The sequence below is a fragment of the Papaver somniferum genome, unplaced genomic scaffold, assembly GCF_003573695.1.
Source record: "Papaver somniferum cultivar HN1 unplaced genomic scaffold, ASM357369v1 unplaced-scaffold_30, whole genome shotgun sequence".
Lineage (NCBI taxonomy): Eukaryota > Viridiplantae > Streptophyta > Magnoliopsida > Ranunculales > Papaveraceae > Papaver > Papaver somniferum.
Genome location: NW_020641040.1, coordinates 93,091 through 108,800, shown reverse-complemented (window position 1 = coordinate 108,800; position 15,710 = coordinate 93,091). Strand labels below are relative to the sequence as shown.

Sequence of the window (15,710 nt, the reverse complement as noted above, 5' to 3'; positions counted from 1 at the left end):
AAACCTTTATTTATAGAGCTAGAAAGAAAAGCATCACATTAAACAAACATTGGTAACCTAGAGTGATCCTAGATATTTTTATGGAAAGAACACGTTTATAACAATCTTGAGTATCTTGAAAGTAAACTAAAGTTATTGAATTGCGGAGTTTTACCAACAACAAAGTGAGTATTTTGAAAGTAATTTTTCCTTTTGGAAAAGAAACGGAATCCAATGCAAATCAGGGACTCAGCTGACAAGTTAGATATGAATGGTTGTCTCCCAGATAATATAGACAATAGGAACACTGTTTATGAACCTAAAAGTGTCAGTGTCACGGCCCATAAAACAACTATTCATTTCCTCTTTAGTTAATACTATATACAAAGACAACTTAAAAACAAAGCTCACAAAAACCAAGGACCAGGTCAACTTCAAACCAACACAAAATCCAACAGGAAAATGCAAAAAAAACAAAAAAAAAGCAACACCAAGCTCTGTTATCTAGCAGTACAATCATTTCTTCTTTGGGGACTTCCTGTGATACTCATATTTGCCGGTTCTCTACTAGGATCTCCTATCAAAGCAGAAATTTTGTCAACCTGTTGAGCATTAATTAGTCTTGTGTATATCTGCAAAGGATTTTTCCTGCACAATTTCCATATCATCACCCGAATAACTACTATCTTCCGTGATAGTAATATGACCTATATCTTGGAAGAACTACTATCCTCCATCTTCAACCTGATCTGCCTGTTCAAAACCAGCCTCTAACATGCTAAAAGAGTCTCCTAAGAAGAATATTGAGAAAGGGGATCCACAAAGTGGGAAAATTGTGTATAGATAGGAAGCTCCTTGGAGATATACCTGTTCAAAACCTGGATCCACTTCAAGTATGTTTCATTTGAATTTCTCTATACTTTTCATCGGTCGTGACACACAAAGTGATTGTCATGGAAAATGTAAGACATAATAAATATTTTTTTGAAGCATATGCAAGACATAAATGATCACGACCATACCGTATCTATCTTGTTGCAGCAGCGTTCACTCATGGAAGATCCAGTTATTCTTCCTTCTTCACAAAATACAGTGGACCATGATGCTATCGAAGATCACCTTCTCTAATACTTTGTAATGAATACACGGATACACATCACTCCTCCTCAATTCTCCTGGATGCTAAATGGCTGCTAATCTGATCCCCATTAGCAATGTTGTAGTTCTTTTTAATTGTAGTTCTTTTTAACTTAAAATATATTAGTGTTGCCAAAATATTAAAATGACAAAGTTACTGGGTGATGACGCCATATAAAAAAGATAAAAAAATGTTATTGTTTCATTGTTTTAGTTTATTTTTTGTTCGGTCTCCTCACATTTGGATCCATTCACCCATGAATTTCTTACTAAAGATATGCTAACCCAAATGTTTAGCTGAAAGCAGACGTTGAAGAATTTACACAACTAAAGAAACGCAATGCACAAGAGCGAACCATGCAGACCGCAACAGGCGAACTGGTGATGTTTGAGTAATAGAATACCTAATGATGATCAAGGTGTCAAATGGCACATAAATGTTTAAATTGATACCATACCAAGGGATGAATAGTACTGACAACTTATTGTACATAATCACCGATATGAACAAATTCAAACTTACAAATTTATATAATAACTAGGTCTTTTTTACTTGCAGCCACTAACCACAATAGTCCGAGAACCCAGAAGGAGGGGAAAATCGTGAGTAACTTTATCATCATCGGGTTTTTAAGAAATTTCATGTTAATATGATATTGATATTTTTTGAAACTCTAAATATAGTAAAACTATAAAACAAGCAACCGACACAATTTGCTTTTCTAGTTAACTCGAACTTCTAAATATCACACTTTCATTCGGACATATGTTGATCCACGAAACAAATCCATATCTTAGTTTAACTTCCAACATCAAGCGTGATATACTTTTTGTCGGGTATGATATATAGAGAGAACCCAATGGAGAATGCAAGACATAAATGATATACACTTTTTTTTTCTTTCCTTTTACGCCCATCAGCAATGCCGGTTCTCACCTGATCTCAGGGTTGTGAAACCCTAACTACTTCCTAGTAATCTGTCGGCATAAAACATCTTCTTCACTGGAAAACAATTCTTCTTGACAAAACTCTGTCAATAATCTTCACCATTGCCTGGATCTTCAATTCAACTACCACAGTAAACCAATTCAACCATCATTAATGGCAGCAACTCACAGCAAACACCAACATAAATTGGTTTCTACTTTCGGCCAGTATTTAACCCAAAACTTTTACACCTTCGATACTCCATTTATCACAGCAACTTCGCGTCCTGTCTGTTGTAGGAACGACAGCAAGTTCGTCTTCTCTGGAAATTTGAGATGAAAACACTTCAATCACGGCAGCAAAAATCTCCCTCTTTCGCTATTCAAAAAACAACGACACCAGATGCCATTCATCCTATTTTCTCGGCTCAATCATCATCACTTCCAACAGCATGAAATCTTCTCAGTTGCAAACTTTACAACGAAGTTTCCCTTTTGTAAAGTTATCCATCTGATTTCTCGGCTTCTAAAAACCGTTCACTTCCAGCAACTTGTTGCGCAGCTTTTGTTAAGCCCACAACATCACCTTATGGATCCAGCAGCTTACGATCCATTAACCCTAATCTGTCGAACTTGATCTTTTTTTTAAACATGATTTTCAAACTCTTTAGAAGTAGCACAAGACTACGTACTATACCTTGTTCATCCTTGACTTGATGAATACAACAACATTCAGTTATTATCACCATCATCATCAACTTTTTCATGTTCATCGTTAACAGCATCAAAGAGAAAACAGTGAGTGTCCCTGTTTCCACCTCTCGATCCAACTAACAGCAGAACCATCATCTCAGAAAATCAAATCTAGGGCAGCAACGTTTTCCTTGTTTTACTCGTTCTCGATGTTGTTGTAGCAGCAACAACTCAACTTCGCAGACAATTCACGATCATGACAGCAACTCTTCGCCGACTGTTCTTTTTTCTTCAATTTTCTTTGACACGAACAAATCTCTTTCTTTCCTTTTTTTTACTTTTTTTTTTAACTTTCAAACCCTAACGCAGCAGCTTGACAAACTCCTAATTTAAAACTCAGAACATCGCACAACTTTTTCTTCTTTATTGAAAAACAATTCTCTACCTCCCTCGAGAAAACTTCTTTAACCTATATTTCTCTCCTCCCTCGAAAAAACTTCTTTAACCTATCTTTCTCTCCTCCCTCTTCCTCTCACCTTAGCAAGAAAGAGGAAAGCATAAACGAAAGCAATAAAACGATTACATTCTTATGGGTTAACAGTCTATTTATAGTCTCACAAACTTGACAATCACTCAAAGTACTTTCCTAATAAAATCAAACTCTAAATAAAGCATACTTCTAGAAACACAAAGAAACTCTAAAGATAGTAAAACTATTAAACAAGCAATCGACACACCTTGCTTTTCTAGTTAACTCGAACTTCTAAATATCACACTTCAATTCAATTCGGACCACGAACCAAATTCATATCTTGGTGTAACTTCCAACATCAAGCGTGATATACTTTTTGTCAGGTATGATATATAGAGAGAATGCAATGGAGAATGCAAGAAATAAATGATGATGACGGTACCATATTCATCTATTTGCAGATTACACTGCTAATGGAAATTATGGAATATCCAGTTCTTCAAGGGAAATAGACAAATAGTGGATCACATACAAATTTTCTGCCAGACAAATTTTGTTTCAACTTTGCCAAAGGTTGTCTCACATACATTAACTTTCCCACATAATTGAGCTAATTCATGTCTATATTCTTCAACACCAGCCTTTCTTCATTGATGAACATAAATTGGATTCTTACCCTTGACATTCTTATTCTCTGGTTTGTTGTCTTTCTTCTGTTCTTCGAGGAACCGTTCAATCATATTACAAACGCCCATTGGAGAGTTACTAAAGCCTTTCCAGCAGGAGAGATTACGATTATGCAGGCAATAATATCTGCAAATAACTTGCGAAGTTCAGCAGCTTTTTTCTTGAAACCGGTTCTTCTTTCCGAAAAAGTTAGTACCATATTCTCTTGTTTGTATCATCAGCTTTCTCTGTCTATCTTCCTTCTTCCCATAATTCTTCAACTTTTGTTGTGTGAAATAAATTAGGAATGTTGTGTGAAATAAATTAGGAAGCACGTACGCTGCAGAAGAATATTGACTATACCTACTGTGATTTAACTTCTTTATGATTAGTTAGACAATAGCTCTGTTACACACTATTTATATGTGGAAATATCCGAAGAATCCAAGTTTGAATCCTCTCTCTTTCATAAAGGCACGAGCACAATACCTTCGATTAGCAAGTTATCAGATACTCCTAAATCTAGATCTAAGGAATTTTATTTTCAGCAATTTCCATTTTTATGAAACTCTTATTTCCAAATTTAGGTCGGTTTTCCAAATATAAGTTTGCGTTTTCACGTAAGCTTATTATTTTTGAAGACTTCACGTAGGTGTCGGCGTGTCGTACCAGTAAGCGAGAACAATCCCAAAGTCACAACCAACAACTCAGGCTAGAGGCAAGACTCTAGCAAATTAAACGATCCTAACTCTAGCAGACAAGAAGCAACAGAGTAAACATACGAAACAAAACATCTAATCCAGTTAGCAATTACCGTGTATAAAACCTAGAAAAAGAAGTTTTTGATCAACACAACCTGTTTCTAAAGAAAACAAAAACCACTGCAACAAGGTTCTGCCCTCCTCCTCTGATTGTGAGACTGACACTAGTTTTTACTCACTGCTTTTCATAGCTTTGCCATTTCTACAGAAGCTCGTGCAATTGCTGAAGAAGCTCTTACAATTTCTGAAGAAGCTCGCGCAATTGAAAAAAAAGTTCGTGCAGGTATTGAAAAAGCAACTCGGAAGATCGAAGAACTGGAAACAAAGATCCTTGCGAACTAAGGAGTCCAGTAGAGGGTGACAACCATATTCATTCGTGGCTGCTGCCTCTGTTCTAGTTTATGGCACTTTAGTTTCCCTAAGCATCAACGAGTCTATTGCATGCATGTCTTCTTTTCATACAAACCGTTGGATTGCTTGGATTAAGATGAGTTTAATGGCGATTGGATTGTTTGGTACTTTGGTTGCTTTTATCTTATCTTTGGTGTATATCTACCGTGTTTAAAACCTTACCTTCCAGAGCTTCTCCCTGTATATACTTGCGAACAAACAATTGTAGATGTTTAAAGTTTAAGTTGTCATATACACTCGCTAAGTTACTTTGCATATGCTTCTTCAAAACCATTAAAGCTTCAAAAGCTGTGTGCACATATTTCATCATCAAACACGTGTACATAGGAAGATACATGGAGGGCATGCGGACAAGGTCATCAAAGTATGATGACACACACTCGTAACCAAGAATCGCATCCCGTCAACGAGGGATCTTTGCCCGAACAATCCAAGGATAGAAGTTAAAGGATGTTCCGGTAACATGCTGTAATGCGGAGCACCAAATAACTCCCAAAGAGTTACTTTATCTCATCCCCAAAAGAAGCCAAGATCAACGATGGAGAGAAGATGTACTGACATGGACGCGACAGAGGCAGAAAACACTTGCGTGACACGAGCAGGCGCCTCAACTACCCGCATTAAACACTCTGAGCAGCATACGTGTCGATCAACCCGTGGAATAAACGAGGATGACTCTGCGTGATGAAGTTACGAACGAAGACCCCTGCGTGATGGACACAAAACACAAGAAGATAAGGTTCCAACGGCCTTCAGAGATGGGTCCCACACTCTAACCCTATAAATACCCCCTCTCCACCAAGAGGAAGGGGGATCGAAAAAATCAGGAAGAGAAGGAGAGAGAAGAATTTTGAGCGTAAGTTAGTCCTTTACAATAGAAAGACATGTAAACTCAAAAGTCATTCGACTACTCCTATAACCGTCAAGTATATAGTGAAACGACAAATCCCGTGGACGTAGGCCTTAGTGCTGAACCACGTAAACCTCGGTCTTGTTTATATTTCAGCACTTTACGTTTGCCTAAAACCCCATGAATCTTTACTTCTATGTTTTGTTTTCTTTGTTTTTACTTATATCCCGTGCGCAAACGCCTCGCATGGAGTTAGATGAGGTTGTGATAAACCCGAGGGTTTTGAGCCAAGGAATCAACACTATGATATCATCATTACAAATCATTCTAAATTACGATGATTGGTTGTGAGCATTCCGATGCCTTCGTGATTTGTGTGTTCACAAAAGCGATTTGGGAAGTAACCACCAACAAATTACTTCGGGCAGCAATTTGTTGGTCGCAATAATTTTTAGGGATGGAGTTGTTGATTTGGGAGAGGTGATGAACCAAGTAAAGATGCAAGCTTCCTTTTGGATTGGCAGTGATGAACCGCTGAGGGGCTGTCTATTGATTTTATCAGAGCTACTTCATTGCCTTGTCTTTCTTTCCATTTTAGAGTTGGGCTCTAGGTATGAGGAAATTTTGGAAATAATAGGTTCTACATGGAAGCCATGTTAACGAAATGGTTAAGTGCCATGCTTTCCATTTAAATAAGGATACAGAATGGTAAATTGATGCTCATAAGATCTGAAGGGGAAAAGTAACAAAACAGCGGTCTACCTAGCAGAGAACTAAAGTGGATGGTAGATCAATTAGCTCTCCTGAACTTCTTTTCTTTTTCTTTTTATCTCTTACAAATTGAAGATGCATAATTCATACATTAATAAGAATTTTCTTTTTCTAACGAAATTGAGCTTACAGATGTGTGAAGATCATTAACTAATAAAGAAAAAGAATTGTTTACTAAGAATTACACTAATCGGTCGCTACTACATTGCATGATGCAAATTCAAATAAAACTTCTAAAACAATGTCAATTCTGTAAGGGGGTAACTTCGACAAGGTTCGACGAGATGATGACAGCACCTTTTCATTAAGCTGCCACCTAAGATTGAGCTCAAGATTATGCTTTTCTGTAATACTTGTTGCACCATCTTCTACAATTGCGTCTTCAGTGATCGAGTCTTCAACTTTGATCGAGTCTTCAATAGTTGAAGACGACAATGAAGATAATGCAATAAGTTTCTCTTTCCTTGCAGACAAATTTTGTTTCAATTTTGCCAAAGATTCCCTCAGAGACATTAACTTCTCCATAGAACCGAGTTCTTCCATGTCCATAGTATCCCACCAATACTTATCACTCCCACTCCCAGCACCAGCCACGTTTCTCCATTGCGTAGAACTCTTACTTTCGCGGACATTCTTAGTCTCCTGTGTCCTGTCTTTCTTCTGTTCTTCAACGAACCGTTCAACAACATTACATATACCTCGAGGAGAATTGCTAAAGGTGAAAGCCTTTCCAGAAGGAGAGAATACGATTATGCAGACAATAATATCTGCAAATAACCTGCATAATTCCGCAGCTTTCCTCTCGATACCGCTTCTTCTTTTCGAAAAAGTTACGATTCTCTTTTTTGGATCATCAATCTTTTCTATGGCTATCTTCTTTCTCCCCATATTCTTCAATGTTCGTTGTAGTTTTTGAAGATTAAAATTAGACGATGCAGAAGAACATTAGCTTAATTATGTGATATAGCTAATCTTGAAGTTAGTGATCTTGAGAATACCTCTACGTCTATTTATATATGTGGATAGAGACACGATATAATTGGAATTATCAGATACTCCTAAATCTAAGGCTTTCTATTTTTATCAAACTCTTGTTTCCGTATTTACTGTTATGTCGGTTTTAATATTCGAATAAGTCAGTGGTTTCCAAATATGATTATTAAGTCGACTTGGATTGGACCTGAGTCTGCCCAGAAGGGGTCCAATAAAAGGTGGTCGTAGTTCTCAAAGATCTAATTAAAGTCATTTAATTTATAATCCCTCGTTCCATTTTAGATGATGTTTTAGAAATTTTCACGTAGATTGAGGAATGGAAAAAGATATACAAAATTTCTATTCATACCCTTGAGAAAAGTCTTCAAACATTAATTGTTATTAGTGTATTTAAAAATAGTTTTATACTTCCAAGATAAAATGTTAGGATATTGTTGGTAGTTTTGTGAAAAAAATAAAAAAACTATCAAGTATTATGGAATAAAAAAATAACCCTATACACTCATCTAAAATGGAACGGAGGAATAATTAATCTAACTAATCCCAGTTTTCAAATTATGGAACGACGAGATTCAACTTTGAAGTATTATTACTTGAAATTTTACCACATCTTGAACACCTAGACCTTAGCTAGATGGTTACACAATCACTACACGAAATTAAGAAGAACTATATATATATAGAAGTAAGCTAAAAGCACACCAATAACATTGATGAGCAGGTATGTAGCGCGCGCGCAGATCAAAGTCCACTTTTACCAACCAACCTCGTCAATCCAAATGTTATGGCCATGGCAATCCATCCTCCAAATAAAACCCTCAAGGAAGATTTCAACAAAGGTGATTTCCCTAAGACGGCCCCCAACACTCCAAACACCAACAAGGCCAAACTCGTCGCTCCTGCTACCACTCCCATCCTCAACTTATGATCTTTTATAAATGCCGCTGCTAATATTGGTACAATAGCACCAATGGAAAATGCAACCGCGGATGCTCCAGCTGCTTGAAATGGGTTTGGAAAATTTTCCTTCTCATCATTACTCTCCTCTTCCTCGTTTTTTCTAGCAAGATTATCTCGCTTCATTTGGGCGACCTCTATGTCAAGTTGTGAATAAACCGAAACGAATTCTCCTATGGCCATACTACAAGCCCCAGCTATCAAACCGGCAAAACCAGTAAGAATCATAAACTTCACATCCTCTTTAACAGCTCCTACTCCCATCATCAATGAAGCTGTCGAAACTAAGCCATCATTGGCTCCAAGAACAGCGGCCCGTAACCACTGTGCCCTTTGAGAGTAGTCAAAGTGGTCCTCGCCTTCCAGACTGGCTTCTTTGATAGTATGTGGTCGTTCAATATCCACAGTGGATATAGTTGGTCTAGTGACGGCTAGATGAGTTGATGGTTGGTAAGTTTGATTAGCTTCATAGACAGCCATTGGAGGAAAGCAGAAAATGAAGAAGTATGTTGTAGTAGTACCTAAAATATATAGAAGAAAAGTACTGATCAATGGGGAGAGTTGTGGAAGAGGATATGAGAAGTGTGGTAGACACACGCATTTAGAAGGGTATTTATAATGTGTAAGTGAGATTGACCTTCTATTACTTTTAATGGTGATGGACACGTAGAATGCATATAGATATGTTTTACTGTGTTCTTATGGACATTAACTAAGCCTCTTTTTCAAACATCTCGACAGGTTTTATCCTTATACTCCATAAGGTTTATTCAGTCCACTATGGAGTATATATTCATATTGGTAAACTTTAGTTGTTTAAAAGTTCAACGACTCGATCACCCATATACCCTTGATGGACAGATCATCCTACTATTCTCTATGATGCTAAGTGGAGTTTGTTTTCCAAGCTATAGTAAATCAGTTAGGTCAATATATATGGATATGAAGATTAAGAAGATGGATTGCTGAATACCAAAGCACTAGTTAGCTTTAGGGAGAAAAAAGTGTAGTGTGTGTGTTAATTCGTGGAGATAATATTAGTAAAAGATGAGGAGTGTGCATTCCACACGATGGCTATCAAGCTTTTCAACATTTCCTGTATCATTCCAACTTTGTTGCATGTATCATGCCACCTTTTCATGATACCACCACTCAAATCCACTAGTGTGTTCCAAAAAGGCCAAATTATGGTGTGACATACATAATTAGTAGGCCATTTTATATGCCAAGTGTAGCATCAGTTAACCCAATTAACTCATCATGGAAAGGAAACAAAGGAAATGCGACTGGTATCATGGAGTATTTGATCCACAATTCCAACTTGTAGTACATATGTATAAATGTACAATATTATGACTTTACACCAGCACCAACACATACAACGAAACCCACAGAACTAGAATTATAGTCTTCTGGGTGATTAAAAGTACATCGATTAATACTCTATAAACAAAGTTTCTTAATTAGGAGATGGGAAATGTTAAGTTAACATTGTTACCAAACATTTGTTAAAATGTATAGGCTTTTCGAAATCAGTAATGCATTCACGGTATGCTACGTCATTGATGAGTTACATTAATAAGAAACCAGAAAATGTAATCAAGACTAACATTACTACTGGATGAGCAAATGTTTTGGATCTTTTGCAGTTACCGTGGGAAGGAATTCTGCACATCGACGTGCTCGTGCACGACAAATTTGGATTACCCGATACAGGGCCGTACCAAGCTATTTAGGGGCCTTAGGCAAAACCAAAAATGGGAGCCTAAATTTTTTTTTGCGCCGATCGTTTAAAATAAAATTATGATACTGGAAAATTTGCAAATGAAAACAACTACATAAAAGTAGCTAATCTACGTAAAATTCCGCAATCATTTCAATAAAGCTCAAAAAAATGCCGTTATTTGATTGGCCAATCTTTTCGTTATCACCACGGAAAGCTCAAAAAACAACGACTACATGCAGATTTCAAACATAAATTAGAAAAAGAAAATGAAGTACTGAGCTACTAATTGATGATGAACTTACCAATGCCAGAGAGAATATGAGATTGAGAGTTGAGAGAGGCAGAGACGGAACAGTTTCTTGGTGTAAATGGGATCTAGACTATTACAAGTTTTTATTATCGAAAGAACGATTTTTTGGGGACCACGGTTTTTTAGGGGACCATGATTTTATTTTGGGTAAAGATATTAGAAGTAAATATAGGTCACCACTTATAGGTGGGAGGAGGTGGTGGTTATATATATATATATATATATATATATATATATGGTTATTAGATTGGTTTTAAATTAAATTAGGTTAAGGGTATGTTGGTCATTTCAACATTTTAGGACACCCCTTATCACTATCGGGAAGGTGGCCTAATAAAACCATGGTCCCCACCAAAAAAACCATGATCTCTAAAAAATCATTCTATTCAAATGTGGATACTAAACGTGGGCAAAGATAAGGGCTTTTGTTTGTTGGGCTTCTGTACAAACATCTAGTCCGTCGGTTATTTTTTTATTTTATTTTTCCTTTGTATTCTGACCGACCATACACAATGCAGTCGCATATACCAGGATTTTTCTTTTTTTTTTTGAGGGGGCCTCTTAAATTCGGGGGCTCTAGGCGGCTGCCTACTCTGCCTAAGCATTAGGTACGTGTCTGACCCGATACACTAAAACATCGAAATTGAATAACAAGTTACATACTCAAACAAAAGATGGAAGATAAATAGAGCGCACCAATTAGAACCAAATACAAAATAAACTTACTTTATCTTCAAATTAGCGTTATTTAATAGTGATGAAGGTGTTCTTCCAGAGAGTTATTTTTTTTTTTTTTTTTTGATAGGCTAAAACCGGAACGAGGTCCCTACCCAAATCCATCCAGTTGGACTAACCCCACTGCTAGACTCAATCCCGCTGAACCCCTCTATATAATTAATTAAATACAAACCTCTACTACGGTGGGGATCGAATCCCTGACTTCCTCCTTACTGGAGTTGATGAGATACCACTGAGATATGTTCTTGGATCGAACTCCTGACTTCCTCCTTCCAGAGAAGTCATTATCTGCCAAATTTCTAGGAGAATCCAAGAACATAATAAATTTTTATCATGGTTTATTGTGCATAGCAGAAGGAAAGATGCAAGAACTTTGAACTCTTGCATCAAATTATTGTTGTGCAGATTTCTGCCAAATATATAAAAGAATTTAGAAAAAATGAAATCAAAATATTAATAAAATACACGCCATCAGGGCCGGCCCTGATATTTTGGTGCCCAAAGCATACCCAAAAAATGTTTCCCTTTACATAAAAGAAATTATAGTTAGAATCATAATAAGGTGGTATATAAGCTATGTTAACATCGCTTTGCCCGTAAATACCTATATTAAGTTGCAACTGTAACCGAAGTCTCCATTATTATTCTTAATGCAGTGCAGCAGGGCATTTCCGCCATACTGATCCACATAATAAACACCAATAATGAACCCCTTGTCTTGAGGTAACTCAGTAATATCCAGGTGGATCTAAGCAAATTCAATTATCATGTAACCAAAATCAAATCAATTAAATCTGTGATTAGAGTTTTTTGCCCAAGAAATACAATTTAAGAATACTAATGAAAATCAAAATTTCAAAGAATGGATAGGATATACCAATCATAGATTATAAACTCTATATATTCATAGATTTTAATTTTACTTACTGTAATTAAACAGGATACCTCCTCTGGTCTGCTATGGATTCCTAAAAGAAATGGGAAAAAAGAGCGTTCAAAGAGAACAAAAATTTCGAGAGAGAAATTTGAGAAATGAGAATGTTTCATACTTTTTATGTTAATTATTTCATATCTACTATTACAATAACTCTAATTTATATTGTGTCCTTCTTTTATGTCCTTATATTTTTATTTACTCTACCTTAAGACCTTTATATTTTGTTTTTAACATATGCCACCACTTAAGGATTTTCCTTTTTTTTGTTGCCCCCTGTTTGTGTTGCCCCAAAGTCAAACTTTGTTGACTTTGCCTAATGGCCGGCCCTCAACGCCATGCAAGTATTTTCTCATTGCAAATATCTTTGTGACTCACATAGTTTCGAGAGCAACCATGGCACTAAAATCCGGTAAAATGCCTTCTAAGGTCATTGAGTTGAGATACCTGTAGAGACCATCATCAAAATTCATATTTTTTCACTCATACTAAAGTATATCTGAAGAATTTTACCTTATCTACCCTCTTCGTTTTTGTTTCTGAACCCAATTGATATATTCTCAGCATTTGACCGAGTCAAAAGTGGAGAGAGAGACTTTATCGAGTTTTTTTTTGAGCCAATGTTTTTCAATGTCCAAATTTAGTTGAGTTTTACATCTTAAGTATTTATAATTCAATCCAAATAAAGTTTTTGAATCTTAGGGAAATTCCTTGAGGAAAAATAAAAATATGGCTTCAGAGTTATTAGACATAGAAGAAAGATGAAGATGATCTTTTACTTTGACCCTATCATAACAAGTTGACATATGCATACACATACACCTTCGCATGTAAAGATAAAATATATTTTGGATGATAAAATGATCCAAAATGAGTTGAAAAACACATTTCAATTTTAATAAATTTAACCTTTCGCTTCAAAAAAAAATAAAATAAAACATTTCGGTGGACATTTCAAATTTATGTGATAGTCTTTGAGCTAATTCTTAGTTATTTTATCATCTGAATTAGCTAGCTTTAAGTTAATGTTAAAATTTGTTTTTCTTTTAGAGGATTATATTTGTCTAATATAAATTTAACCTTTCGCCTCAAAAGAAAGAAAAAAAAATATTTTGGTGGACATTTCAAATTTATGTGATAGTCTTTGAGCTAATTCTTAGTTGTTTTATCATCTGAATTAGCTAGCTTTAAGTTAATGTTAAAATTTGATTTTCTTTTAGAGGATTATATTTGTCTAAAATAAAATAAAAAAATTATTGTTTGAGTTATATATTTGATCAAAGATCAAAAATGGATTGACAAACTACCATGAGGAAAAATTAGGCGCATGCACAAAAAAAATAATATTCTCATTGTCAGGCCCGCAATTAATTTTTAGTTCCGTGACACCCATAATTATATGAAATTATTAAAAATATCTGCATGACGGGTTATGCATCAAGGGTATAATTGGCAATGCAACTTGGATATAACATATCTAAAAATCCGCGCCTTGGAATTTTATATCATTGGAAATCTTTTTAAGAAAGCTACGCAACGAGTACAAACAACAATATCAAATTTTTGTTTTTCACGAAAAAATCGGAGGTGATCATCATTTTAGGCAAAATTTTCGAAAACTTGATACATAATCATTATGCAGTCACCAAAAAAGATGCATAACACATTTTGCAGACGCATGACGAATTATGCAACCATTTTCTCGACTGCATAACAAGTTATGCATCTTCATAACAAAGTTATGCATCTTCATAACAAAGTTATGCATCTATAACAAGTTATGTAGCCATTGTTTTGGTTGATTTTACTGCGTACATAAAAAATTGATATATAATGCATTATGCATCCATATTTACGGATGCATGTCAGGTTGTGCATCTATTTTCTCGATGCATAATACATTATGCAGCCATAGTTTCGGATGCATAACAGGTTATTCATCCATTTTCACGACTTCATAACATGTTATGCAGATATTATAGTAAGTGCATGACAAGTTATGCAGTCTTTGTTTTTGTTGGTTTCAATAGTAACAAAAAAATTTGTTGCATTACGTGTTATGCAGCCATTTTCTGGACTGCATAACAAGTTATGCAATAATTTTTCTAAATGCATAACAGGTTATGCATCCATTTTCATAACTACATAAAAAAAAATAATTCAACCACCTTGATGATTGTAGGTAGTGCGACTCACTCTCCCAAATACAATCTAAATAAATTCAGGTTGTGTGCCTATGATTCTATAACTGGGAAAATTCATTTTTACATGCAGGGAGACAATTGAATCCTACTCATCTGGGTTGACTAAACTTAGCTTGACTATTATGAAGTCTATGGAGAAGGCTCTGTAAATAAAGAAAAACGTAATGGCAGAGTTGTTTGAAGACGACATACAACAAATGAGGATAAATTATTATCCTCCTTGCCTGCACAATTCAATCATCGGTAACATTCTACACATATATCTACTCAGCACATTCAATCCCTGCTGCAACTTCAGTTCCTTCGTGACTTGTTCATTTGCAATTGCAGCTGCAAAACTCATCCTGCAACTCCCGTTATTCACAGCTAAACAACCATATTTTCAGTACCAAATCCGCAGCACACTCGAACTGCATAACCGTCCCCAACAGCAACAGATAAGTCTTTCCGCTTTCTTCACCTGATTTCCCGCAGTACCCACGGCAGCGACATCAACTACTTAACTTCCTGGCAGCAATTGTATCCACCGCCAGCAAAACATCTATCTCAATCTTGTCCATAACAACACCACAGTGCAATTCATGGCTTTCAGAAACAAATGCTCATCACTGCACCATATTGAACCTCATTCTATGCCATTTACAACCCATAGCAGTACCATTCGTTCACAGAAAACCCATTATAGCAACAACACAATTATCATGCATCATCTCTTTCTTCTCAGGCCTTTAGAACCAGCTGCAATACCAACCAGTTCACAGCTCAAGCCACTGTTGCAAATCCATATAATCAACACCAACAATCTGTACATAGTCACTCCCATGCTCAGTTCCATCCTCACCTGCAATGTACGCCTCATGCCGACTTTCTCTGTAATTGCACAATCATTACTCCTAAACATACATCTATCTCCTTGACCTAGCCATCTCCAGTTGCAAAATAATCACCATCTCCATCTACTAAATGACCTGCAACACCACCAGCTTCAGCTTCCCTTCTCCATTGTAGAAGCAACAGCTACACTGTCATACTCATTTACAACATCAACATCAGCACTAATCTCCACCAGATTCATTACTGCCATGAATGGCATCAACTTCATCACCAGTACCTTCTGTAATTGAATCAAAACCCTAGCCAATTCTCAACAGCATCTTCTCGGATTTGTTGTAGCCTTAAAT

The 15,710-nt window shown here is 36.1% G+C and overlaps 2 protein-coding genes across 2 annotated transcripts; both read right to left on the bottom strand.

The window, feature by feature from the left end:
• Window positions 1-6,853: 6,853 nt before the first annotated feature.
• Window positions 6,854-7,555, bottom strand: LOC113341653 (agamous-like MADS-box protein AGL17). Its single transcript, XM_026586447.1, has one exon. The coding sequence runs from the start codon at window positions 7,553-7,555 to the stop codon at window positions 6,854-6,856; it is 702 nt and encodes a 233-aa protein (XP_026442232.1).
• Window positions 7,556-8,220: 665 nt separating this feature from the next.
• Window positions 8,221-9,194, bottom strand: LOC113341668 (vacuolar iron transporter homolog 1-like). The gene has a single exon (XM_026586457.1). The coding sequence runs from the start codon at window positions 9,095-9,097 to the stop codon at window positions 8,402-8,404; it is 696 nt and encodes a 231-aa protein (XP_026442242.1). The 5' UTR covers window positions 9,098-9,194; the 3' UTR covers window positions 8,221-8,401.
• Window positions 9,195-15,710: the final 6,516 nt, after the last annotated feature.